This window comes from Pongo abelii, chromosome 3 (genome assembly GCF_028885655.2).
Source record: "Pongo abelii isolate AG06213 chromosome 3, NHGRI_mPonAbe1-v2.0_pri, whole genome shotgun sequence".
Taxonomy (NCBI): domain Eukaryota; kingdom Metazoa; phylum Chordata; class Mammalia; order Primates; family Hominidae; genus Pongo; species Pongo abelii.
In genome coordinates this window covers 97,575,359-97,602,895 of record NC_071988.2, presented here as the reverse complement: position 1 = coordinate 97,602,895, position 27,537 = coordinate 97,575,359, and the positions used below count along the sequence as shown (strand labels likewise).

The 27,537-nt window shown below is 38.0% G+C and overlaps 1 protein-coding gene and 1 non-coding gene across 17 annotated transcripts in view; one reads left to right on the top strand and one right to left on the bottom strand.

Moving 5' to 3' along the window:
- The window catches only part of CCDC158 (coiled-coil domain containing 158), a 110,400-nt gene that overhangs the window by 9,351 nt on the left and 73,512 nt on the right, over positions 1 to 27,537 (top strand). For 9 of the 16 annotated variants that reach the window (XR_008524565.2, XM_063723462.1, XM_054554073.2 and 6 more), the window contains exons 2-4: positions 1,105 to 1,147; positions 9,916 to 10,058; positions 17,616 to 17,833. Coding sequence is in view for 15 of the 16 variants with exons in the window: in XM_063723462.1 (XP_063579532.1) it covers positions 9,989 to 10,058; positions 17,616 to 17,833 (288 nt within the window). In the remaining variant the exon portion in view is untranslated. Of the gene's footprint in view, positions 1 to 1,104; positions 1,148 to 5,878; positions 5,998 to 9,915; positions 10,059 to 17,615; positions 17,834 to 27,537 lie in introns of those variants that run through there. The other 7 variants (XM_054554065.2, XM_054554071.2, XM_054554074.2 and 4 more) reach the window with 5 other exon arrangements.
- LOC112133266 (small nucleolar RNA SNORD50) lies at positions 11,051 to 11,121 on the bottom strand. Its single transcript, XR_002914936.1, has one exon. It is a non-coding gene; the product is annotated as a small nucleolar RNA SNORD50 (small nucleolar RNA).

The window sequence follows — 27,537 nt, the reverse complement described above, 5'->3', positions numbered from 1 at the left end:
CCTCCCAAAGTGCTGGGATTACAGGCTCATTCATTTTTTTAAATGTGGAAAAACTGCTTACATTCCACCGAGATATTCCAAAAATCTTGGTTGTTTATCATTTCGGTACACCTGCTTAAAATATATAGACCTGTTTTGACTCACCAGACAGAAGTTTCTCTACCCAATTACTTCTCTAACCAAGCACAAGTGATGTTGCCTGGTCAAAAGCATTTCCAAACAGTGAAGAGCAGTTAAAATGGTCAGAAGATATTTAGCTGGTCTATTTAAGTCAGTTTGGACTGTACCTGGAGAAAGGTCAGGTCTGAGAATATTGATATTAGGTCATATGTGCCTGTAGGTTTACTTGCTACATTATCTTGATGGTGCCAATGAGATCTGTGCCAGTAAAATTAGAATTGGGCCAATAGAGAGCGTATAATTAAACACATTTTGTTGTAAAAACATGATTTAGATAAGTGCTATAGGCTATTTTTTTTTTCTTTGAGATGGAGTCTCATTCTGTCACCCAGGCTGGAGTGTAGTGGCACGATCTCGGCTCATTGCAATGTCTGCCTCCCATGTTCAAGCAATTCTCCTGCCTCAGCCTCCCAAGTAGCTGGGATTACAGGCACATGCCACCATGCCCAGCTAATTTTTGTATTTTTAGGAGAGATGGGGTTTCCCCATGTTGGTCTCGAATTCCTGGCCTCAAGTGATGCACCCACCTCAGCTTCCCAAAATACTGGGATAACAGGCATGAGCCACCATGCCCGGCCACTATAGGCTATTTTTTAAAAATTTTTTTGTAGAGGCAAGGTCTTACTATGTGGCCTAGGCTGATCTCAAACTCCTGGCCTCAAGCAGTCTTCCTACCTCAACCTCCCAAAGTGTTGGGATTACAGGTATTAGCCACCATGCCTGGCTTGCTGTAGGCTATTAAAATGTACTTTCACATAAAAGGAAAAAATAACACTTCTTGTTGCCATTGTTATATGTGTGTTTTACATATTGTCAGTGTCTTAAGTGATGAACATGAATTTGTAAATTGAACTTCTGAAATAATAAATTTCAGTTAATGAAATATATATAAATGAGCAGATTTTAAATATTTTGTTTTTTCAGGTATTAATAGAATAAGTGAAAATAAGAATATCCAGAAGTTAAGGTAACTTTTGTTTTACTTCTAGTTATATTTAAGAATTGTGAACATATACAACTGATACACTATTTTATCTGTATCTATATCTGATTTATTTTAGAAAACCTGAAGCCTTGAACTTGATGGATGCCTAGGCCAGAATATAAATATATCGTAGGCCTACAATATAAAAGCTGCAAGAGCTTTATCTTTGTGGTTTTCAGACTATGTTCAGTGGAGCCCTCTGTGTTCCATAGACGTGTCTCTGGGGCAGAGAGGAGGGTGTGTGGGGCTCAGAAGATTTAAAGAAACATTTCCACTGCTTAAGAAGGGTTTGAAAAACACAACTGTAATTTCATTTAGTAAGGATGGAAATTGAGACTCAGAGATATGAAAAGGTCTGCCCATGCTCTCACAGTTAACCGATGACAGAATTGTTTCCTGATTCCAAGTTCTGTGCATCTTCCATATTGCCTCCCTGCTAGATGGTATTATGTATGGGTGAAATGTGATCGTAAGTAGCTTAATTCCATATTACATTATAATAGTCCCTGTGTTTAGTCAATGCAGATTAAACCCACTTTCTTTTGTTAGTGGGCCTATATGAAAGTTAATATTGCTCTTTATTATGGGAAAATGAGTTAGTTTACATACACTGCTTAAGTTATAAAGATAGTATTGGGATTTTAGGGTGCTTTTTTGGTTTTTGTTTTTTTGAGATGGAGTCTTGCTCTGTCACCCAGGCTGGAGTGCAGTGGTGATCATGGCTCATTACAGCCTTGAACTCTTGGGCTCAAGGGATCCTCCCACCTCACCCTTCCACATAGCTGGGACTACAGGCAAGTACCACCATGCCCGGCTAATTTTTTCATTTTTTGTAAAGACAGAGTCTCACTCTGTTGACCAGGCTGGTCTCTAACTCCTGGGCTCAAGTGATCCGCCCACCTTGGCTTCCCAAAGTGTTGCGATTACAGGCATGAGCCACTGTGCCCTGCCAGATAGTATTGTTATTCATGTTATTGCTATCCAATTATTTGGTACTTTGTATGTGTTGAGGCAGTTACTATGTAGGAAGGCCTGCAGTTACTGTGTAGGAAGGCCTGCACATGAGTTATCTCAGTTAACTCTTATTCTTTTGAGGTATATACTCTTACCTTTTAAGCTGTATACTTTTTATCTCCCTCATATAGTCATACAGAGGTTAAATATTGTTCTCAAGGTGGCACAGCTAGTAGATCACAGAGCTAGAATTACAACATCCAGAGACTTGAAAGAGTGTGATTGAGAAAACAGACACTGAGAGCATGTGAAGTTAATAAGCAGCTAACAGCAATTCAGGTAGTACAATACTGTTCAACATGAATGGTTCTCCTTATTGTGTTTCTGAGATTGTACCAGCCCAGATATGTTTATTTGAATCAGTCCTGAGGGACCTCAGAATTTCCTAAGAAAAACATACCTGCAGACTGGTTCTAGAAGAATACAGGTCAGTTCTGTAAGATCCCCAGTCTCAGGTTTCTGTGGAAGGTAGGGTGGTTCATCAACCTAGGAGCCTGAGTCAGTTGAATAATCCAGGAATCTAAATAGAACATACATCAGAAGTCATTTGTACCCAATCAAAATAGAACTTGGGCCAGGCATGGTGGCTCATGCCTGTAATCCTAGCACTTTTGGAGGCTGAGGCGGGTGGATCACTTGAGGCCAGGAGTTCAAGACCACCCTGGCCAACATGGTGAAACCCCATCTCTACTAAAAATACAAAAATTAGTTGGGCACGGTGCCACACACCTGTAATCCCAGCTACTCAGGAGGCTGAGGTGGGAGAATTGCTTGAACCTGGGAGGTGGAGGTTGCAGTGAGCCGAGATCGTGCCACTGCTCTCCAGCCTGGGTGACAGAGCAAGTCTCTGTCTCAAAAAAAAAAGGGATTCTAAATCAGTTATTCATTCTATGATAGTCACAGGAGAGGTCTGCTTTAAGTAGTAGCCATACAAAAAGAAATCAAGGTGAGGATTATTCACACTAGGAAAAGTATGAGTGCACATCCACCAGGGCCTTTCGAATCCAAGGAGCAGGAGTCAGAACCCAGGAGATACTTTTAAATGCTTTATCTCAACTATATAACAAAGCCTAAGGCTTTAGGGAATTTTCCTCCAAAAGTCCTCTCTTTGTGTTCTGTGGTTTCTTAGACCTTTTTTTTTTGGCAACATTCCAATCAAATAACTAGAGTAGAATAGTTACATAGATATTACTTTTTATTTTTATTTTTATTTATTTTTATTTATTTTTTTTGAGACAGAGTCTCGCTCTGTCACCCAGGCTGGAGTGCAGTGGCATGATCTCTGCTCACTGCAAGCTCCACCTCCCGGATTCACGCCATTCTCCTGCCTCAGCCTCCTGAATAGCTGGTAATACAGGTGCCCACCACCACGCCCAGCTAATTTTTTGTATTTTTAGTAGAGACGGGGTTTCACCGTGTTAGCCAGGGTGGTCTCTATCTCCTGACCATGTGATCCGCCCACCACGGCCTCCCAAAGTGCTGGGATTACAGGTGTGAGCCACCATGCCAGGCCTAGATACTACTTTTAAGAAATGTAAGGCTCCTTTTAATGTGAACCTGTTCATAATTTTAAATCAGGCAGAACTGTTCATAATAGACCTTTGGCATATCAGAAGAGGCCAAGATCTCACCTCTGTATTTTACTCAGATATTTAAAATAAACACATGTAAGTTCATGTTATGATCCCCAATTCAACCAAGTGCAGTTTTTTTTAAATAATTTTATGATTTATTGAAGCAAAAAACCTTGCTTTTTCTAGAAATCTTTAATCATTTCATAAGCTTTACGCCTGAAAATAGGAAAAATATTTCAATTCCTATAGTGTCACAAAAGTAGAGAAACACTGATGACTTGACCAAATTGAGGATATATGATCAGTCTAAAATAGTGAAAATGAATTACAAATATTATTTAAATGCAGATTTTCATTACTCTAAAATACACACACAAAATAACTACCAGCATTGGCAACTGAGGTACTAAGCATCCTCTTTACAAATAAATGGTTGTTTTAAAATTCTTGTTTAAACCCCATCAAAAACCCCATATCAAAGGATATGAACAGACACTTCTCAAAAGAAGACATTTATGCAGCCAAAAGACACATGAAAAAATGCTCATCATCACTGGCCATCAGAGAAATGCAAATCAAAACCACAATGAGATACCATCTCACACCAGTTGGAATGGTGATCATTAAAAAGTCAGGAAACAACAGGTGCTGGAGAGGATGTGGAGAAATAGGAACACTTTGACACTGTTGGTGGGACTGTAAACTAGTTCAACCATTGTGGAAGACAGTGTGGCGATTCCTCAGGGATCTAGATCTAGAAATACCATTTGACCCAGCCATCCCATTACTGGGTATATACCCAAAGGATTATAAATCATGCTGCTATAAAGACACATGCACACGTATTTTTATTGCGGCACTATTCACAATAGCAAAGACTTGGAACCAACCCAAATGTCCAACAATGATAGACTGGATTAAGAAAATGTGGCACATATACACTATGGAATACTATGCAGCCATAAAAAATGATGAGTTCATGTCCTTTGTAGGGACATGGATGAAGCTGGAAACCATCATTCTCAGCAAACTATCGCAAGGACAAAAAACCAAACACCGTATGTTCTCACTTGTAGGTGGGGATTGAACAATGAGAACACATGGACACAGGAAGGGGAACATCACACACTGGGGCCTGTTGTGGGGTGAGGGGAGCGGGGAGGGATAGCATTAGGAGATATACCTAATGTAAATGACAAGTTAATGGGTGCAGCTCACCAACATGGCACATGTGTACATATGTAACAAACCTGCACTTTGTGCACATGTACCCTAGAACTTAAAGTATAATAATAATAAAATATATATAAAGAAGTGAAACTCCTGACTACTCTGGGCACACTGCTTATGGGGTAGCCCTGCTGCACAAGGAGCAGTAAAAAATAATAATAATTAAATTTTTAAATTAAAAATTAAAAAAACAAAAAACTCTTGTTTAAGTGAATAAACCTATGCTGTCTTCTGTAAACTACTAATTTTCTAAGAAAAAAATTCCCCTTTGAAGGACTTCTGCTTTCCAACAGCCTGTTATGAATAACACAAGCATTCATAATGAGTTATGATGAATAGCGCAAGTATTCATCATCTTACGTCGAAGTAGACAAGTGTGGTTTCCACATCAGAATATTCTAAAGCCAAACCTTCCTCTTTCTTCTTTACTCTCTAACTCCTAGTTTCAGTTCTGCTTACCTTGATCTTAGATTCTGTTTCCTGCTTAATACTAAAGTCTTTGACAGTGAATTACTATATGATTTGCCAGTATTTGGTTGTGGTTCTATACCTGTCCTACTCATTCCTTTATGCTTCTGATTGATCTCTAATTAATGATAATATTACTCAGCAATTTGAACTTTCTTAGTGTCATTCATTATCCTGAAGAATCCCAAAATATATCATGTTAGTGTATCAGTAAAGTTATACAACAAACATTCACAGTGAAACTCGTTTAAATGAGAATGCTTCTTGTATGCTTCTTGTACACAGCATAGAGTCGTTTTTTGAAAATCCTTTTCTTTCAATAGGCAAGATTTTTTTTTCCTCAAGTAACATCTCTTCTATTTAGAACATTTAAATTGCCTAGCAATCTTGACTAACATTCTATTTGTTATAATTCTTTATGGAATATCTCCCTACCTACTACTTACTTCCTAAAAAACGATAGCACGAAACATATTAAGGTAGATATGTTCTATCATCAATTGTAGTTTTGACAGGTGGCATCTCAGTAATCAAAAGGAAGAAAATGTGAGTGAAATAAAAATGAATTCCGTTTAATAAAAACTGTTAAGCTCAGAGTTTTTTAAAATTTTTAAACACTTTATGCTTACAATCATGAATTAATGTAAAAATGATAAGCAGTGTGTTACATGATCTTCCTCTTCCCATCACTTTAGTGGTCCTCACTATTTTGTTTTGTTTTTTAAAGAATCAAGATTTTGATTCACGAATTTGACTAATTGTTTTTCTTTTTTCTATCTTAATTTCTGCTTTTGCATTTTATTATTTCCTACTTGTGCTTTATTTTAGTTCACCCATTTTTCTATGTTTTTGTGTTAGAGACTTAATTAATTTACTTTTATTATTTCATTTTTATTGATATAGGTGTCCAGGGCTGGGAATTTTCATCTTTTTACTATTTTAATGTATGCCACAGATTGATATGTACTATTTTCATTATTACTTTTCAGAAATTATTTAATTTCAGCTTGTATTTCCCTTATCACACAAGAGTTGTTTAATAGAAGGCCTTTTAATTTCCAGGTGGAAAGACCTTTTTAATTTGGAGATTTTGATTTTAATTTTTAGCTTTATTATACTGTGACCAGAAGGTGTTGTTTGTAACATTTCTACTTTATGGAACCTACTGATCTTTTATTTGTGCCCTAGAATATGACTGATTTTTGTGAATGTGTCATGTGCCCTTGGAGAGGAAAGTATATTGTCTGTTATCAAAGTATAGTGTTTAATATATAGCCAAAAGGTCTACCTTAGTGATTAGTTCTTCTAAATCTTTTATATCTCTACTTATTTTTTGTCCACTTGGCCTATTTCATACTAATTGTCTGTTAAAGCCTCCCATTATTAGTGTGTTTGCAGTTCTTACCGTATCTTCTGTGGATTTATGCTTTATCCAAGTGGTTGCTGTGTTATATGGTACATATCTTTATTGTGCAATGTGGCTTTTAACTTCAAGTGCACTGCACTTTGTTTTAGTTAATGCTCTCTGGCTTGAAGACAACTTAGTCTGGTATTAGGATTTTAACCCGTGCTTTCTTCTTGTTTTCATTTGCCTGGCAAATTTTTATTCATCTTTTTATTTTTAGTCTTTTTGAATCTCTGTGTGTGTTTTTAGGCATACTTTTTTGTACTTAGCAGAGTTGTTTTTTTAAAAGTCAATTTGAAAATCCTTTTCTTCCAATAGGCAAGTTAAGTCCTCTTACTTTTATCAACATGACTGTTTGGTCTAAATTCTGTAGTATTTTTTTCACATCATTATATTGTGAGTGTAATTACTGAATGTGCTATATTTGCTAGAGTTTCTTTATTTGGTGTTTCTTCTTTATGTTTCCCTTTAAAATTCTTTGTCATGTAAGAAGGTTTGTATTTTTACTCTAGTGGTTACTTTTGTACTTATGCTTTTTATAGTGCACTTTTAAACCCCCTTTTTCTTACTTGACCTTTTACTTTTTCTCAGTTTTAAGTGGTGTCGTTTGACTACTGTCTATTCCATTTATAACAGTCAATGGTCTTTTACTTTCCGCTTTTCTCCCTCTTCCTTCCGTTTTTAGTTACATTTATTCTCCTTTGTCATGCACATAATATTTATATCACTATTCAGTGCCATTACCTCACCTTTGTTTTTCTCAACTCTATAATTGAATATTTAAATATTCACCATTAGTCCCCTTGCAGTTTTCCCAGTCTTGTTTTTTAAATGTTTGTCTTTATCCTTTTTTCCAAATTTACTTTTAAAAATTTAGAACCTACACAAAACCTTGAAGATCTTCACCAGTTGTAGACACTGCCACATTTTACAGTGGTCTTTTGGGTGAATGAGGCTCATCTTCTCTAGTAGAATCCTCAGCAGAGGCACATGGCACAGTGTCCTGGTACAGTCAAAACTGCTTTTTTGTGTCTTCAAACCTTTTGAAGGACATCTTGGCTGGCTGTAATATCCTTGGTTTGTCCTTTCTTTCCCTTCTTGAAAGTACTACTACACTCTTGCCTTACTGTGTGTATTGTTTTTTAATAACCTGGTGCCAGTCTAATCTTCTTGCCTTTGTAAATTATTTCATCTTTTTTGCCTGGAGGCACTGAAGATTTTTTCATTATCTTTAAAGTCTTAATATTGTATTACTAGTGTATGTCTCAGAGTTTATCATTCTTGATCACTTTTCCCTGATATGGAAAATGTGTAGATTCAGGTCTTTATTTCTAGAAAATTTTCTTGGATTATAGTTTTAAATAATAGTTCTGTTTCATGTTTTTCCTTTAGGAAACCCAGTTATATTATATTCAACCTCATTTACGTGTCTTCAATTTCAGTCCTCTCTCACTCTTTTTTTTGGTCTTCTTTTCTTCCTTTTTGTGGAGAATGCCGTCTTGCCCTGTTGCCCAGGCAGGTCTTGAACTCCAGGGTTCAAGCTATCCTCCTGCTTCTGCATCTCTAAGTGCTGGGATTACAGGCGTGAGCCACCACACCCGGCTCTCACCCTTTTTACTTCTTTATTTTATTTTTTATTCTCATGGTGGCTTTCCTGATTTTCTTCAGTGCCTTTATTAAATTTTTATTACAACCTGTCATTGCTTGTGTACTTTGTGATTCAGTCTGTATTTCTGATATAATTTTGTTTTTTATTTCTCCATCTTTCCTAACTTTAATCAACTCTCATTTCATCTCTTCCTGTTTGTTTGTTTGCTTGTTTTGTTTCTTGTCCATTTTTATTCTTTGGCTTTACATTTCTAATTCAGGTGTGATTTTTCATACCCCTAAATTCTTGTTTGAGCCTACTAGGTTCAGTTTGGAGTATTATGTGTCAGTTTTCTTTGGCTTCATGTTTGTTGTTTGTGGGAGAGACTTTTCATCAGCAGAAAAGATTGTATTCATGTTTTCTGACATTTTGAAGTGATGTAGTCTGCTTTTATCTATTCCTATTCATTTTGTGGACAAGGTTCCTACTTTGAGACTGCCTTCTGCCATGCAGTTTCTTTATGGGTAGTGGTGTTGGGTGGGAAGGGTGGAAGAAGGGTGGTATATCTAGCTTCTGTTTTGTTTCTGCTGGTTCCTTAGTGTTTCTCATTTCCTTATTTCCCTTGACTGCCATGTCCCTAGGGGAGACCATTTTTTCTCTCTGTATCTCATTCACCCCAAGAAACACTGCTTCTCTGAGGCCGCTACTTCTTCAAACCCTTACCCCATTGTCAGGGCTATGGACTATCAGGTTCCAACCTGTGCTTAATATTTTGGCCTTTACTTTTTCACCTCTGGGGGTGAATTTATCTGTACTTTTTCTGTCTTTTGCTTACCTCTTCCCTCCCATTTTCTGTACCCCTAGGCTTGTAGTGTTGGTAGGTGGGCTGTGGGAATTGTTTTGGAAAAAGCTTTTCCCTCTACTTGCAGATTATTTGAAGGTTGTGGTACTCTCTGTCTTCCAGTGATGCTAGGGGTGTGGAGTGCCTGGTTGATTTTATGGTTATTTGGGAGGATGTGAGGAAGATTTGAAATCAGACCACTACCATTGTTCTCCACATTTAGAATTCTCCTCTTAGCTTAAATGAAAATTGTGAGCACTATTTGACATCAAAGAAGTTCTTCAACTTTTATTAGTGACTTCTATTTTGATGATTTGTGGTTTTTGCTAAGGAGATATTTTCTTCCATTATTTGATGGTGTAACCTTATGAGAAACCTCTACAATAATTAGTTTCTTATTTTCAGGTTGTCTTTAATAATGTACTTGGCCATTAAAATCAATAATTTTCACCATAAGATTGTATTCACTTGTTAATTTTATGTAATATAATGTATTTCTGTATAAATAATTATTTTTCTGGAGAATAAATTATTACTAAATTTCAATCTTAAAAAGTCAGTTCCTGTTCTTCTGTGAACTTTTTTCACATAGTACCTTGTTAATAAAGATTGTATCTCTGTCTTTCATAGACAGGAACCAAAAGAACCAAAGAGGGAACCGTTCATACTTCAAGATCTCTAAGAAGAAGTGGCAATATTTAATATGGAATCAAAAGCTTGTGAATCAAATAATGAAGATCTTTTATCAAGTAGTGGTGTCACATCTAATGGAGGTATGTGCTGTTTATAAAACAAAATGGGAAAAAAATAGAATTAACCATGATATTCATTCAAACTGCTGTTTCTAGTATGTTTTGTTTTTAACCATGTGAGTTACAGACCATGATCATGAATGTCTACCATATTGTTCATAATTCTACTTTTTGAAGAAGAGATTCCTTTGTCTTTTAAGGAACTTTTTGTTTTAAAAATGTTTCTACATTGAGGTACTTCAGCCTCAACATGTACCATGCCTCCCTAATGCCTTCTCTTCCTCCTGTGTCTTCCTAGTCTGCCTTCCTTGGTCTGCCCTAAGTCAGAATTTTATATCACCTCATTTCTTTTTCCTCACCTGATGCTACATCCAGTCAGGTACTGAGGCCCTGCTGATTTTACCTTTGAAATGTCTCTTGAATTCATTTTTTCCCTCTCCATTTCCATTACTGGTGTTCTGGTTCAGGCCCCTATCACCTCTGATCCAAATTATTTCAATCAAAGGTGATTCCTATGTCAGGAAAACAGACACAGATGGAATAAATAGTTGGAATTTAATACAAGGAATGGTTACATAGGTGTTGAAAGAGCTGCAAAGCCTAAAGGGATGAAACAACACAGAAATTACCAACTGCAGGAAGCTGCTACCAATCATGCCTTTGGCTAGAAGGAAAATGAGAAAAGCAGCCGTTGCAAGGGCATGGAAGCTAGAGGTAGAACCACAGAGAGGGCTGCCTGGAAGGAGCTGAAGCCACCACCAACTACCAGATCCTCATCTGAGACAGTGAGAGGACCATAACCTTGGCTTCCCCTCTTCTGCTGCCTCCAGCTCTTCTGCCAGCTCTTCCCATTGCAAACCTACCCGGAAGAGAACTAGAAAGGGAACCTACAACACTCAACAGAGAAGGGGAAGGACAGAGAATGCATTCAAGGGCAATCAGGCAAATGACCTGCACTTTCCCTTCCTTGCCTCTCTCTCCTCATTCTTCTTTTCTTTTCAATTTAATGGTCTATCTCAGAAGCCAGATTCATATAAGTTTTTTCTAGTAGAAATTCAGGTTTGAAATAGGATAATCACAGATGTAACTCATTCTTTTAGTGCATGCAGAGGTTATTCTCAGTTACTGATCTGTTGTTTTACTGGTCTGCTTAAAAACGTTTCTTTCGGTTGATCTGCGGCCCACACTTTGAGAAGTACACAGGTGACAGCTGTGGTGGAAAGAACTCCAATCCAGGAATCAAAACATGTCTTCACATTTTGGCCATGGAACTTGGGACTGGCCGACACTTAGGGAAAATAGAAAGAACCTACACTGAAATATTGAAATATCCCTCCATACCTGTGTAAGCTTTGCCCCCTCCAGGAGATGCAACAACAAGGCTCCATCTTGGAAGTAAAGACCAGGCCCTCACCAGACACCAAACCTGCTGGTGCCTCGATCTTCAACTTCCAGCCTCCAGAGTGCTCTGGCCAGGCGCAGTGGCTCACACCTGTAATCCCAGCACTTTGGGAGCCCGAGGCAGGCAGATTATCTGAGGTCAGGAGTTCGAGACCAGCCTGGCCAACGTGGCAAAACCCCGTTTCTACTAAAAAATATAAAAAGTTAGTCGGGCGTGGTGGTGCGCACCTGTAATCCCAGCTACTTGGGAGGCTGAGACAGAAGAATCACTGGAACCTGAGAGGCGGAAGTTGCAGTGAGCCGAGATCATGCATTGCACTCTGGTCTGTGCAACAAGAGTGAAACTCCATCTCAAAACAACAGCAACAAAAAACAAGCAAACAAAAAACAACAAGACAGCTCTTCATACATTTAAAGACATCTACCATGGTGGCCGTACTTCCAGAAATAAATAGTCTAAGTTAGAACAAAATACTTAAAATTGGAGATATATCTTATGCACAAAATACCGCCCCCGTTTTATTAATACATGACAAACCTCTGGTACTTGAAGATGGCTTTATGGTCTCCATATTTTTTCTTGAAATAAAATTGAGAAATAAAACCCAAAAATGACATAAAAAAATAAAATAAAATAAATTTAAAAAAAACGTTTCTTTCAGCACCATTATTGTATAAACATTTCTGCTTCTCGCTATGCTCATACATCCTAAAATGCCATTGTCATCTCCACCTCACCACACCCATCTCCCCTGCCCACCTCCACTTGCTCACTTCCTACATAGCCACATCCTCATACGCATTATTGGCACTGGCACTTAGATCATCGGTTGTCCCTCCTTGCTCAGGTGCATCATCATCCTGTAATACTGTCCTCATGGGTGACCCATCTGAGATCTTAGACTTACAGCTTTTTGACCTCTTAAATTCTTATTATTTTAACCTTTACTCTAGTTACCCACTCCCTTATTTTGGATCTTATTACCAAGAACTGATAGACTTCTGAAATTCAACCTCCTGTCTTTTATTTTTTTAACATAAACTCAATATTTTATTGTCTTCATAATAAAACAAAAGATGACACTGAGAACTGGATTGCTTGGCCCTTTCTCTTCATATCTCAAGCCAGTTCAAGAGGCTTGCATCTCTTAGTTGCCAGCGTTCTCTTAGATCTGCAGCTGGGTTCAATGCACTCAAGGCCTCAGCACAATCTTCTTGATCGTTTTAGTCTTTTTTTCCAGAAAATTGACTTAGTCTGCCCACCATAGCCACTCTGCTTCCTGTCATCATGCTGCTTTCTCTAGTCATACAGAGAATCCTTGCCCTTCTTGTACTGTGTCACTTTGTGGAGTTGGTGCTTGCCACACTTTTTACAGAAAGTCTAGTGGGTTTTTGGGAACATTCATCATGCTTGTGGGAGTGCTACTGGCGAAGAAATTTGTTTTTCTTTTAACCTCCTATCTTTCAACCATCTCACTCCCTTATTCCTAGAGTACACCTATTTTCTGCACATGAAGGTAGTGGACCCATATCAAAAATCACTTTTTGAGATTTTAAACACTTAAATGGCTTAGATCCACACCTTGAGATTCTGATTCATTAGGTCTAGAGTGGAGCTCAGGCACCGCTGGGTTTTTTTTAAAGCTCCCCAGGTGATCCTGATTTATAACAAAGGTTGGGAACAACTGCTTTAGGTTCTGCCATTTTCTCCAAAATTATCAACCTCTTTCTATCTTCACTTTCTTTTGTATCATTCCTTATTTCAGCCAGTCAGTTGCCAGTATTCTCAACTTCCTTTCCCCTTTATTATTCTCTTGCACTCTTACAGGAAAAACCAAATCCTTATCAGGCTGACTACCTTCCCTGTTATTCAATGGGCTGCTGCAAGATTTTGAATTTGCTAGGGAAAATACACAAATGTGGATTTTCCACTTCAAAGTCAGTCTTTTATCTCAATTGGATGCTGCTAAGAAATCTTTCTCATGATCTTAGCCAGGTATCTTTCCAGTTTTCCATAATACTTATTTCAAAATCACACCATTCTCTTTTTTTTTTGGTGGGGAGGGGTGGGTAGTGCTGATGGAGGAGTATGAGTTTTTCTTTTTACTATTATACTTTAAGTTCTAGGGTACATGTGCACACTGTGCAGGTTTGTTACATATGTATACATGTGCCATGTTGGTGTGCTGTACCCATTAACTCGTCGTTTACATTAGGTATATCTCCTAATGCTGTCCCTCCCCACTCCCCCCACCCCACAACAGGCCCCGGTGTGTGATGTTCCCCACCCTGTGTCCAAGTGTTCTCATTGTTCAATTCCCATCTATGAGTGAGAACATGCGGTGTTTGGTTTTCTGTTCTTGCAATAGTTTGCTGAGAATGATGGTTTCCAGCTTCATCCATGTCCCTACAAAAGACATGAACTCATCCTTTTTTATGGCTGCATAGTATTCCATGGTGTATATGTGCCACATTTTCTTAATCCAGTCTATCATTGATGGATATTTGGGTTGGTTCCAAGTCTTTGCTATTGTGAATAGTGCCACAATAAACATACGAAAATCACACCATTCTTAACTCCCTTCCCCTGTCTTCTTCTTTCTCACTCTCAGATAACATTATTTCCTAACTTCTAGAGAAAATAGAAGCCCTATGCTGGTCCTCTCTTTTCTCCTCATATCCTGTGCTGAAGGCCCACTATTTTTCGCAGTCCATGCCTCCTTCTCCCATAGCTCAATGGAAGAGTCAGCTTCTTAATTCACTACCCATGCATTTCTTCTCGCCCCCCGCTGTCAACTCTCCTGCCCCTTCAGAGATCTGGCTCAGAAATCACCCCGCTCATTCATATCTTCAGCCTCTTTCTCTCCGTTTGCACCTTTCCATCAATAAAAACATGTCAAGTCTCTCCCAATCTGAAAACACTAACAAATACATATAACACACAAATCAAAACAACAAAAACCCTTTTCCCCAAACTATCCCTTCCTGATCTCTCCTTCATAGCTGTGCCTTCTGAAAGAAAAATCTGTATTCCCTAGCTATGTTTTCTCACCATCCATTCACTCTACAAGCTACTGTCTTACAGCTTTTGCTCCCAGTATTCCAATGAAATCACTCTGGCCAATGTAGCCAGATTCCCCCTCTGCTAAGTCCAATGAACAGCTTTTTATTTATTTATTTTTAAATTTAATTTAATTTAATTTTAAGTTCTGGGATGCATGTGCAGGATATGCAGGTGTGTTGCATGGGTAAAGGTGTGCCATCGTGGTTTGCCACAACTATCAACCCATCACCTAGGTATTAAGCCCGTATGCATTAGCCATGTATCCTGATGCTCTCCCTCCTTCTGCACCCCAGTAGGCCCCAGTGTGTGTTGTTCCCCTCCCAGTTTTTTATTTGAAATTTTCTGAAGTTGTAGAAAAATGGAAAGAACAATACAGTGAACATCTTATATACCCTCCAGCTGGATTCACCAGCTGTCCACATTTTGTCATATTTGCTTTATCTGTATACCTATAGTATGTATCTTATTTTGCCAGACCATTTGAACATTAGTTGAAAGCATCATGATTCTTGCTTTAAAACCTGAATGTGCATCTCCTAAGAATAAGGATGATTTTCTTAAAACACATTATTATATCTAAGATAAATACTGTCAATACAGTATCATCTAATGTGTTCATATTTAAATTTCTCCAGTTGTCCTCCCAAAAAGTCTTAGGTATTTTTACTAATCTAGGAGCAAATCAAAGATCATGAATTGTATTTGGTTGTTTGATCTCCTTATTCTCTTTAAATTTATAACCATTCTCTCTCTCTCTCTGTATGTTTCTCATGGCATTGGCTTTAAGAGTTCAGACCAGTTATTATAGAATGTGTCATAGAATGTCCCCATTCTAGAATTGTAAAAATTATTTCTCATGTTCAGATTTAGATTATACTCATTTGACAAGAGTTTTACGTAAGTTATGTATACTTTTTTTTTTTTTGAGACAGAGTCTCGCTTTGTCCCCCAGGCTGGAGTGCAGTGGCATGATCTCAGCAGACTGCCACCTCCGCTTTCCAGGTTCAAATGATTCTCATGCCTCAGTCTCCCAAGTAGCTGGATTACAGGCACACACCACCACGCCTGGGGAATTTTTTGTATTTTCAGTAGCGATGAGATTTCACCATGTTGCCCAGGCTGGTCTTGAACTCCTTAGCTCAGGCAGTCCACCTGCCTTGGCCTCCCAAAGTGCTAGGATTACAGCCATGAGCCACCACGCCCGGCCAAGTGATATATACTTTTACAGCCTACACCAGGGAACACATAATGCCACATCCCACTAATTGAAAGTTACATTTCCCCCTTTATAATTAATATGTAATCTATAGAATATCTTTTGAAACCTTGTGAATATCCTGCTACTAAATAATCCTTCATCCAGTGGCTTTAGCTTCAACTAAAGATCTGTGCCTAAATCAATTGTTACATTGATGATTTTCTAATTTTATCATAGTTATTAGCTGACATTCTTCAGGAATAAAACAGCTTTCCCTATTGTCATTATAGAACCATCTTTTGTTTTTTTAATTCAAAGTGCTATGATGCATTGCTGTCACTACGGTTTTTGATCCTCAGTTGTATCAAATTTGACCCGCCCTTAAAGCTGGCTCCTGTGTCTTTTTAAAGGCATGGCCCCAATTTATTGCTTTCTGACACATCAAAACGTTTCAGGCTCACCTTGTATTTTGCCTGTTTCCTCAGACCTGGATTCAACCATTTTGCTAGGAAGCCCTTGTTCCTTTTAGGAGGGAATCATATTTAGAAATCAAGATCTGGCATGCATATTGCTACTGAGGTGCCACTGTGTCTAGGACCTTTCAGTGGCTAAAGCTCGGAAGCCGATTTTTAAAAATCATAAGTTAGAAGCACTGATAACTCAAATTCAAATCCAATACCATAGAGTTCTTCCTTATCATTCATATTTGTGTCTTTCCTACAGTGAAAACACTAATTTCCAAAGACTTCAGTACATTTATTCATTTTCTCTCTTCTACAATACACATGAACTAGTTTCAGAATTATAACAACACTACCAACATTAACAACTTACTAAGTAACTAAGGCTGGCTGTACAGTGTTCTAATGTTAGCACTGTGTTCTAATGTCATTTGAAGGAACAATCTTCTTTTCTCTGTGAGGTGGTTATCAATTTCCTTATTTACTTAGGTTTAGTTGTTTCTGTTAGTATTTAATTTATTTTCATTTCGTTTTTAATTTTATTTTTGAATACATGTAACATTTATATGGCTCAGAAATAAAAACTTTGTAAACAGTATGCTCTAAATAGAGTCTTGCTCCCATCCCTATCTGCACCACTCTGTTTCCACCTATCCCTATACCCCATAGATAACTGCTTTTATGAGTTTCTGTTTTATTCTTCCAGGTGTTTTTTTTTTTTTTTTTTTTTTCAAAATTAAGCAAATGCTACAAACACACATAAACACATATACTCTCCCTTCCCCTTTCTTACAAAGAGGAGGGAAATTAACCTGTACCTCCTCAAGGGAGGAATATCAAAGAACTTTTGGACATATTTTAAAACCACCACCAGTTTGCCCCCATCACAAATTATTTACATTTCACTCACATGCAAATTACATTCACCTTCTCCCAAAAAGGCCCCCAACAGTCTCATCCTGCTACAGCATCAGCTTAAGGCCAAAATTGCTTTATCCCTTCACATGCGTATTTTCCCCTCGAGACCTTGAGCTTCTTCGGGGTTCAATAACGGAATCAGTTAGCATAAAGTGTGCACAAAATTATTTTATGAAAAAGTTAATTAATGGGCCAGGCGCGGTGGCTCATGCATGTAATCCCAGCACTTTGGGAGGCCAAGGTGGGCAGATCACCTGAGGTCAGGAGGTCAGGAGTACGAGACCAGACCATGGTTTCACCAAGGCTAACATGGTGAAACCCCGTTTCTACTAAAAATACAAAAAATTAGCTGGGCATGGTGGTGTGCTCCTGTAATCCGAGCTACTCGGGAGGCTGAGGCAGGAGAATCGCTTGAACCCGGGAGGCAGAGGTTGCAGTGAGCAAGATCGCGCCATTGCACTCCAGCCTGGGCAACAAGAGCGAAACTCCTTCTCAAAAAAAACAAAAAGTTGATTAATGAATTCTTTAATATTTAGGCTCTTCAAGTCCGTTTTTTGTGTCATCTATTCGTGGTACAATAATTGAAAACACATCTTCAGCTGGGACTTTGACACAGGTTCCTTTTTTCCCTAAATATGAAGTGGAACTTGATTCTCCTAGAAAAATCATCCCATCTCCTGGAAAGGAACACTTTGAACGTGTTTTGGAAGAATATTCACATCAAGTCAAAGATTTACAGAGAAGACTAAATGAAGTGAGTTGCCTTCTCTTCTAGCACCTGATGCTATTTGGGGGACAACAGTGAGACCCAATATGTAGTTGTAAAGCCAGTTATACAACTTCCTGGAAGAAAAAACTAACAATGGGTTTATTGGTTAAATTTGTTAATTTGACCTGTGCCTTCTATTTTCAGTATTAAAATTGGGCTAATGAAAAGTCTACATATTTATTTTTCTTTTTTAAATAATTATTCAAAACACCTTGGTTTCGTGATATAAATTTTAATGAAACTTGAATAACTCAAAATTATAATAAGTAGCATTCGTCTGCATTTATAGTTAATAATTGGCATAGACCTGCTGTCCTGCTATCATGATACCTGATTTCTCTTTACAAAGCAATGGTAGAGGGTAGGTTTTTAGATATGTGTGTATACATTATAGCTAAATAGCATCTAGAAGTTATTTGCTAAAAATTTCAAGTGCACGTTATGTAGAATCAAACTGGCTTTACAATTGCATATTGGATCCCAGTAGTTAACAATCTAAAAGTCAAACTCATTACTGTCACATACAAAGCTCTTCATGCTCTAACCTCTCCCTGGTACATTTTAGCCTCATATGCTACCCATTCTCCATCGGTACCTCTATTCTGGTAATATCAGGCCACTTGCTCTTCCCTAGACATACTGCACTATTCCAGACCTGCATGGCTTTGCCCAGGCCATTTTCTCTTCTCTACCTTGTCTGCCTGGCAAACTCTTACTATGCACCAAGACTCAGCCCATGCATTTTCTTCTCTGAAGCCTTTCCTCTAGATGACATTAGGTGTGCTCTCCTCTGTACAGTTACTGCCATTTGTGCACATTTATTGTAGTATTTAGTACATCTAATTTTACTCATTACCACATTGTTCTACCTCATCAGATTGTGTGAGCACTTTTAGGAAAAAAAAAATCTACAATTTTATTAAGTGTTGAAAATTATGTACCCCAGTATGCACAGGCATACAAAAATGAATAAGATAGGACTTACAAGGAATTCATAGTCTGGGAGGGGAGCTTGTCATATAAACAGTGGCATTACCTATGATAAATACACTAATGAAGTTGTATATGTAGACAAACGAAGCACAGAGGTACTAATGAGGAGAAGAAACAGTGTCTTAATTTGTTTTCTATGTCTATCCCCTAACAGAGTATATGACACTTTATTGGCCTTCAATAAATAAGTGTTAAATCAGTAAATTTCCTTTCTTGTGTAGGTTTTTGTTTTTACTGGGGTTCCTAATTGTCTTTTTCCTTATACTATTTGCCTTTACATATCGTTATTAGAAAAAAACATATCATATAGATTTTCTATATCCTCCTTTGACCCAGGACACTCCAAGCATCTTCTGACCTTTTGCCCAGTCTAGATTAGTTTCTCTTAGGTGTCTTGTATAACTCTTTTCCTAAGACTCCTGCCACTACTTTCCAGGTTGGATTCATGGTTTCCAGGAATCACTGTTTTCTATCTTCTTTCTTTTTTTTAATTAAACAAAAAGGTATATATATTTATGGAGTACATGAGCTATTTTGGTACAGGCATGCAATGTGTAAAAAAATCACATAATGGAAAATTGGGTATCCATCCTCTCAAGCGTTTATACTTCATGTTACAGACAATCCAATTATATTCTTTTAGTTATTTGAAAATGTACAATTAAATTATTATTGACTATAGTCACCCTGTTGTGCTATCAAATACTAGGTCTTATTCATTGTATTTCTTTTTGTAGCCATTAACCATCCCCACCTCTCCTTCACTCCCCCACTACCCTTCCCACTCTCTGGTAACCATCCCTCTTCTCTCTGTCTCCATGAGTTCAATTGTTTCGATTTTTAGATCCCACAAATAAGCAAGAACATGTGATGTCTGTCTTTCTGTGCCTGGCTTATTTCACTTAACATAATGACCTCCAGTTCCATCCATGTTGTTGCAAATGACAGTATCTCATTCTTTATAATGGCAAATGGTACTCCACTGTTTAAGTACCACGTTTTCTATATCCATTCATCTGTGGATGGACACTTAGGTTGCTTCCAAATCTTGGCTATTGTGAACAGTCTGCAACAAACATGGGAGTGCAGATACCTCTTTGGTATATTGATTTCCTTTTTGGGGAGTATATACCCAACAGTGGCATTGCTAGATCATATGGTAGCTGTATTTTTAGTTTTTTGAGGGACCTCCAAACTGTTCTTTATAGTGGTTGTACTAATTCACATTCCCACCAATAGTGTACAAGGGTTCCTTTTTCTCCATATCCTTGCCAGCATTTGTTATTGCCTAACTTTTGGATAAAAACCATTTCAACTGGGGTGAGTTGATATCTCATTGTAGTTCAGATTTGCATTTCTCTAATGATCAGTGATGTTGAGCACTTTCTCATATGCCTATTTGCCATTTGTATTTCTTCTTTTGAGAAATGTCTGTTCAAATCATTTCCCTATTTTTAATCAAATTACTAGATTTTTTCCTATAGAGTTGTTTGAGCTCCTTATATATTCTGGTTATTAATCCCTTGTCAAATGAGTAGTTTGCAAATATTTCCTCTCATTCTGTGGGTTTTCTCTTCACTTTGTTGATTGTTTCCTTTGCTGTGTAGAAGCTTTCTAACTTGATGTGATCCCATTTGTCCATTTTTGCATTGGTTGCCTGTGCGTGTAGGGTATTACTCAAGAAATTTTTGCCCAGACCAGTGTCCTGGGAAGTTTACCCCAATGTTTTCTCATAGAGTTTCATAGTTTGAGGTCTTAGATATAAGTCTTTAAACCATTTTGATTTAATTTTTAAATATGGTGAGAGATAGGGATCTAGTTTCATTCTTCTGCATATGGATATCCAGTTTTCCCAGTACCATTTATTGAAAAGACTATTTTTTCCCTAATATATGTTCTTGGCACCTTTGTTGAAAATGAATTCACTGTGTGTGAGTGGATTCATTTCTGGGTTCTCTATTCTATTCTATTGTTCTATGTGTTTGTTTTTATGCCAGTACCATGCTGTTCTGGTTACTGCAGCTCTGTGGTATAATTTGAAGTCAGGTAATGTGATTCCCCATTTTATTCTTTTTGTTCAGGATTGCTTTGGCCATTCTGCATCTTTTGTGATTCCATATGAATTTTAAGATTGTTTTTTCTATTTCTGTGAAGAATGTCATTAGTATTTTGATAGGGATTGCATTGAATCTGTAGATTGCTTTGGATTGTATGGACATTTTAACAATATTGATTTTTCTAATCAATGAACATGGGATATCTTTCTGATTTTTAGCATCCTTTCCATTTCTTTCATCAGTGTTTTATAGTTTTCATTGTTGAGGTCTTTCACTTCTTTGGTTAATTCCTAGTTATTTCATTTTATTTGTGGAACTTGTAATGGGATTACTTTTTTGATTTCTTTTTCAGATTGCTCACTGTTGGCATATAGAAATGCTATTGATTTTTATATGTTGACTTTGTATCCTGCAACTTGACTGAATTTGCTTATTAGTTCTAATAGTTTTCTTGGTGGAGTCTTTAGGTTTTTCCAAATATAAGATTATATCATCTGCAAACAAGGATATTTTGACTTCTTGTATTCCAATTTGGATGTCCTTTCTTTCTTTCTCTATGTGATTGCTCAAGCTAGGACTTACAGTACTATGTTGAATAACAATGGTGAAAGTGGGTATCTTTGTCATGTTCCAGATCTTACAGGAAAGGCTTTCAGTTTTTCTCCCTTCAGTATGATACTAGCTGTGGTTCTGTCATATATAGCTTTTATTATGTTGATCTTGTAAGTGTGCTTCATTGTTTTCTATTCTATACCCATTTTTTTGAGAGTTTTATCCTGAAAAGATGTTTAACTTTATCAAATGCTTTTTCAGCCTCAATTGAAATAATCATATGGTTTTTGTTTCTCATTCTGTTGATATGATGTATCACATTGATTGATTTACATATGTTTAACCATCCTTGCATCCCAGGGATAAATCCCACTTGGTCATGATATATGATCTTTTTAATGTATTGCTGAATTCAGTTTGCTAGTATTTTGTTGAGGATTTCTGCATCAATATTCATCAGAGATACTGACCTGTAGTTTTCTTTTTTTGATGTGTCTTTGTCTGGTTTTGGTATCAGGGTAATAACTGCCATCATAGAATGAGTTCGGAAGAAGTTCTTCTTCCTCTATTTTTTTGGAACAGTTGAGTATAATTGGTGCTAGTTCTTTAAATGTTTGGTATTCAGCAGTAAAGCCATCAGGTCCTGGGCTTTTCTTTACTGGGACTTGTCCAGGTTTTAGATTTCTTCAGGGTTCTATCCTGGTAAGTTGTATGTGTCTAGGAATTTGTCCTTTTCTTCTAGATGTTTCCAGTTCATTGGCATGTAATCACTCATAGTAGCTACTAATTATCCTTTGAATTTATGCAGTATCAGTTGTAATGTATCCTTTTTTATCCCTGATTTTATTTATTTGGGTCTTCTCTCTTTTTTTCTTAGTCTTGCTAAAGGTTTGTCCATTTTATTTATCTTGTCAAAAAACCAACATTTTGTTTCGTTGATCTTTTCTATTATTTTCTTCTTTTTAATTTTATTTCTGCTCTGATCTTTATTATTTCTTTTCTTGTACTAATTTTGGGTTCAGTTTGCTCTTGCTTTTCTAGTTCTTTAAAATACATCATTTAAATTGTTTATTTGACGTTTTTCTTCTTTTTTGAAGTAGGCACTTAATAGCTATATATTTCCCTCTTGGTACTGCTTTCACTGTATCCCATAGGTTTTGGGATGTTGTGTTTCCATTATCATCTGTTTCAATACAATTTTTAATTTCCTTCTTAATTTCTTCATTGACTCACTGGTCATTTAGGAGCATATTGTTTAATTTCTGTGTATTTGTATGGTTTCCAAAATTCCTCTTGTTATTGATTTGTAGTTTTATTCCATTGTTGTCAGAGAAGATGGTTGATATTATTTCAGGTTTTCTTGAATGTTTTAAGACTTGTTTTGTGACCTAACATATGGTCTCTCCTTGAGAATCATCCATGTGCTGAGGAATGTATTCTGTCCAGAACATTCCTGCGTCTATTCCTGTGTGTATACAAGGCTGTGTATTCTGCAGCCTTTGGATGAAATGTTCTGTAAATACCTATTGGCTCCATTTGGTCTATAGTGCAGATTAGGTTTTATGTTTCTTTGTTGATTTTCTGTCTGAACAATCTATCCAGTCCTGAAAGTGGGGTGTTGATGTCTCTAGCTATTATTGTATTGAGGCTTATCTCTCTTTTATTTCTGATAATATTTGCTTTATATATCTGGGTGCTGCAGTCATGGCTGCATATGTATTTTAAATTGTTACATCCTCTTACTGAATTGACCCATTTATCATTATATTGTGACTTCTTTGTCTCTTATAGTTTTTGTCTTCAAATCTATTTTGTCTGATATAAGTATAGCTATATCTGCTCTTTTTTGGTTTCCATTGGCATGGAATATCTTTTTCCATCCCTTTATTTTCAGGCTATTTGTGTCTTTGTAGGTGTAGTGTGTTTCTTGTTGGCAACAGATCATTGAGTCTTGTTTTTTAATCCATTCAGCCACTCTATGTCTTTTGATTAGACAATTTAGTCCATTTATGTTCAATGTTATTATTGATGACTAAGGACTTAATCCTGCCATTTTTGTTATTTCTTTTCTGGTCTTCTCTTCCTTCTTTTTTTCCTTCCTGTATTCCTCCTAGTGAAGGTGATTTTTCTCTGGTGGTATGCTTTGATTTCTTTATTTTTAAGCCAGTCAAATTTAGCAGTTGGTTTTATACCAACTCTAGTGACACTAATGTTAAAAAGTTCTGATAACCCACTACCATGCTTTGATTTCTTGCTTTTATTTTCTGCATATCTGTTGTATGTTTTTTACTTTTGAGGTTACCATGAGGCTTGCAATACTCTCTTATAACCCATTATTTTAAACCCATCACTTTTTAAGTGATGACAGTTTAACACTGATTGCATAAACAAACAAACATATGAAAACAAAACTAATACAAACTCTACACTTTGACTTTGTGCCCCCACTATTTAACTTTTAGTTGTTTCTCTTTGAATCTTATTATAATATCTATGGCTTGAAAAGTTGTTATTATTATTTTTGATTGGTTTATCATTTAGCCTTTCTACTTAAAAGAAGTTTACACACCACAATTACAGTGTTATATTATTCTGTGTGCTTACTATTACCAATGAGTTTTGTACCTTTGGATGATTTATTCTTGCTTATTAATATCCTTCTCTTTCAGATTAAAGAACTCCCTTTAGCATTTCTTGTAGGATGGGTCTGGTCTGGTGTTGATGAAATTCCTCATCTTTTGTTTTCTAGAAAAGTGTTTACTTTTCCTTCATGTTTGAAGGATATTTTCACCAGATATACTATTCTACAGTAGATGGTTTTCTTCCTTCAGCACTTTAAATATGTCATGCCACTCTCTCCTGGCCTGTAAAGTTTCCACTGAAAAGCCTGCTGCCAGATGTATTGGAGCTCCATTGTATGTTATTTGTTTCTTTTCTCTTGCTGCTTTCAGAATCCTTTATCCTTGGCCTTTGGGAGTTTGATTATTAATTGCCTTGAGATAGTCTTCTTTGAGTTAAATCTGCTGATGTTCTGTAACCTTCTTGTACTTGAATGTTGGTATTTTTCTCTAGGTTTGGGAAGTTCTCTGATATTTTCCCTTTGAATAAACTTTCTACCCCCATCTCCTTCTCTAACTCCCTTTTAAGGCCAGTAACTTAGATTTGCCCTTTTGAGGCTATTTTCTAGAGCTTTATGTGTGCTTCATTGTTTTCTCTTCTTTTTTCTTTTGTTTCCTCTGACTGTATATTTTCAAATAGCCTGTCTTCTCACTAATTCTTTCTTCTGCTTGATCATTTCTGATATTAAGAGACTCTGATGCATTCTTCAGTACATCAATTGCATTTTTCAATTCTAATATTTCTGCTTGATTCTTTCTAATTATTTTAATCTCTTTGTTAAATTTATCTGATAGAATTCTGAATTCTTTTTCTGAGTTGTCTTTAATTTCCTTGAATTTCCTCAAAACAGATATTTTGAATTATCTGTCTGAAAAGTCATATATCTCTGTTTTTTCAGAATTGGTCCCTGGTACCTTACTTAGTTCATTTAGTGAGGTCATATTTTCCTGGATGGTGTTGATGCTTGTAGATGTACTTTGGTGTCTGGGCATTGAAGTTAGCTATTTGTGGTAGTCTTCACAGTTGAGCTTATTTGTGCCTGTCCTTCTCAGGAAGGCTTTCCAGGTATTCAAAACCCCAAGCCCAATAATGCTATGGTTTTTGCAGACTCATAGGGGTACTGCCTTGGTGGTCTTGGATAAGATCTGGAAGAATTCTCTGGATTACCAGGCAGACACTCTTGTTCTTTTCCCTTACCTTTCTCCCAAACATATGGAGTATCTCTCTCTCTGTGCTGAGCCACGTGGAACTGGGGGTGTGGTTATGCAAGCACTCCTGTGACTGCCACCACTGGGAATGTGATGGGTCAGACCTGAAGTCAGCACTGCACTGAGTCTTGTCCAAAGTCCTTCCCTTCAGGGTGGTAAGATCTTCCAGGCCTTGTGCATGTCTGGACATGTTGTCCAGGAGCCAGGGATTGGAGTCAAATACCTTAGCAGTTTACTTTATGTTCTATTCTACGGCGGCTAAGCTGACTCTCAAACCACAATACAAAGTCTTTCCCATTCTTTCCTCCCCTTTCCAAAGGCAGAGGAGCTTCTCCTTGTGGCCACCACCACCACTAGTCCATGGGGTTTCTGCCAGGCCACCACTGATGTTCACTTAAAGCCAAGGGCTCTTTGATCAGCTTGTGGTGAATGTTGCCAGACCTGGAACTCACCCTTTAGGGCACTGGGTTCCCTTCTGACACAGGGCAGGTCCAGAAATGCTTCTCTGCCCAGGTCCAAATGCATAGTCCTGGACTTGGAGACTCCAAGAGCCTGCTTGTTGCTCTACCCCACTGTGGCTGAGCTGGTACCTAGGGTGTAAGACAAAGTCTCCTTTACTTTTCTCTCTGCTTTTCTCAAACAGAAGGAGTCTTCAACTGTAGCCACCATAGCTGGGAATGTGCTAGGTCACCCCTGAAGCCAGCACATCTCAGAGCCCAAGGCCCAAAGCACACTCTCAGGGTATCACTGCTGGTTATTCAGGGCCCAAGAGCTCTTTATTTTTATTATTTTTATTTTTATTATTTTTTGAGATGGAGTTATGTTCTGTCACCCAGGCTGGAGTGCAGTGGTGCCATCTCAGCTCACTGCAACCTCTGCCTCCCGGGTTCAAATGATTCTCCTGCCTCAGCCCCCTAAGTAGCTGGGACTACAGGCATGTGCCACCATGCCTGGCTAATTTTTTTGTTTTGTTTTGGTTTGAATTATTTTTTTTTTTTTTAGATGGAGTCTGTCTCTGTCACCCAGGCTGGAGTGCAGTGGTGTGATCTCAGCTCACTGCAACCTCTGCCTCCCAGGTGCAAACGATTCTCTTGCCTCAGCCTCCTGAGTAGCTGGGATTACAGGTGCGCACCACCACGCCCGGCTAATTTTTGTATTTTTAGTAGAGACGGGGTTTCACCATCTTGGTCAGGCTGGTCTCGAACTCCTGACCTCGTGATCTGCCCACTTCAGCCTCCCAAAGTGCTGGGACTACAGGCGAGAGCTACCGCACCCAGTCTATTTTTTTTTTGTATTTTTAGTAGAGACAGGGTTTCACCATGTTGGTCAGGCTGGTCTCGAACTCCTGAGCTCAAATGATCTGCCTACCTCAGCTTCTCAAAGTGCTGGAATTACAGGCATGAGCCACCATGCCTGGTCCCCAAGTACTCTTTAGTCAGCAAGTAATGAACTCTTCCAGGACTGTGTTCTTCCCTTCAAGGCAATGGATTCCCTCTTGGCCCAGGGTGTATCTTGAATTATTGTCTGGGAGGTAGGGCTTGGAATGGGGGCCTCATGACTCTGCCCACTGCCCTACCCTACTGTGGCTGAACTGGTACCTAACATGCAAGACAAAGTCCTTTTTATGCTTTGCTCTCCCCTCGTCAAACAGAAGGAAGGAGTCACTTTTGTTGTTGCAAGCTGCACCATCTGGGGTTGGGAAAGGGATGGTGCAAGCACTCCCTTAGCCACACCAGCTTGGGTCTCCTTAGGTCACATGCCATCCTAGTTTACTGGCTCTAAGCCCAGCCTAGCACTAGGAATTGCCTAAAAATTGCAGTCCTTGTGTCCTAGGCTGCCTTTCAAGTTTACCTAGGACCCCAGTGCACTTCAGCATGTGGTGGTAAGGCTTGCTGAGAAACTCGAGTTCTGACCACTGAAATGGACGATTCCCCTCTGGCTAGGGCTGGTCCAAATGCTCCCCCTAAGCCCAGCATGGCTTGATTCTCCCCTCTGATGGGGCAGCACTGAGTTAAATATAAAATCCCCCAGTTGCTGTGCTCTCCCTGCCCTATGCAGATTCTCTGCACGGCCACTGCTGGGGAATGGTGGAAGGGGTGGCATTGGAGATTCAAGACTGTCTCTCCTGCCCTCCTCAATGCCTCTTTCCACCATATGAATTAAAACCAGATACTATTTTTAATGGTGGAGGGTGTCCAGGTTCTTGGCATCTTGAACAAAGAATTGGACAAAACACACAAACAAAGCAAGGAAGGAATGA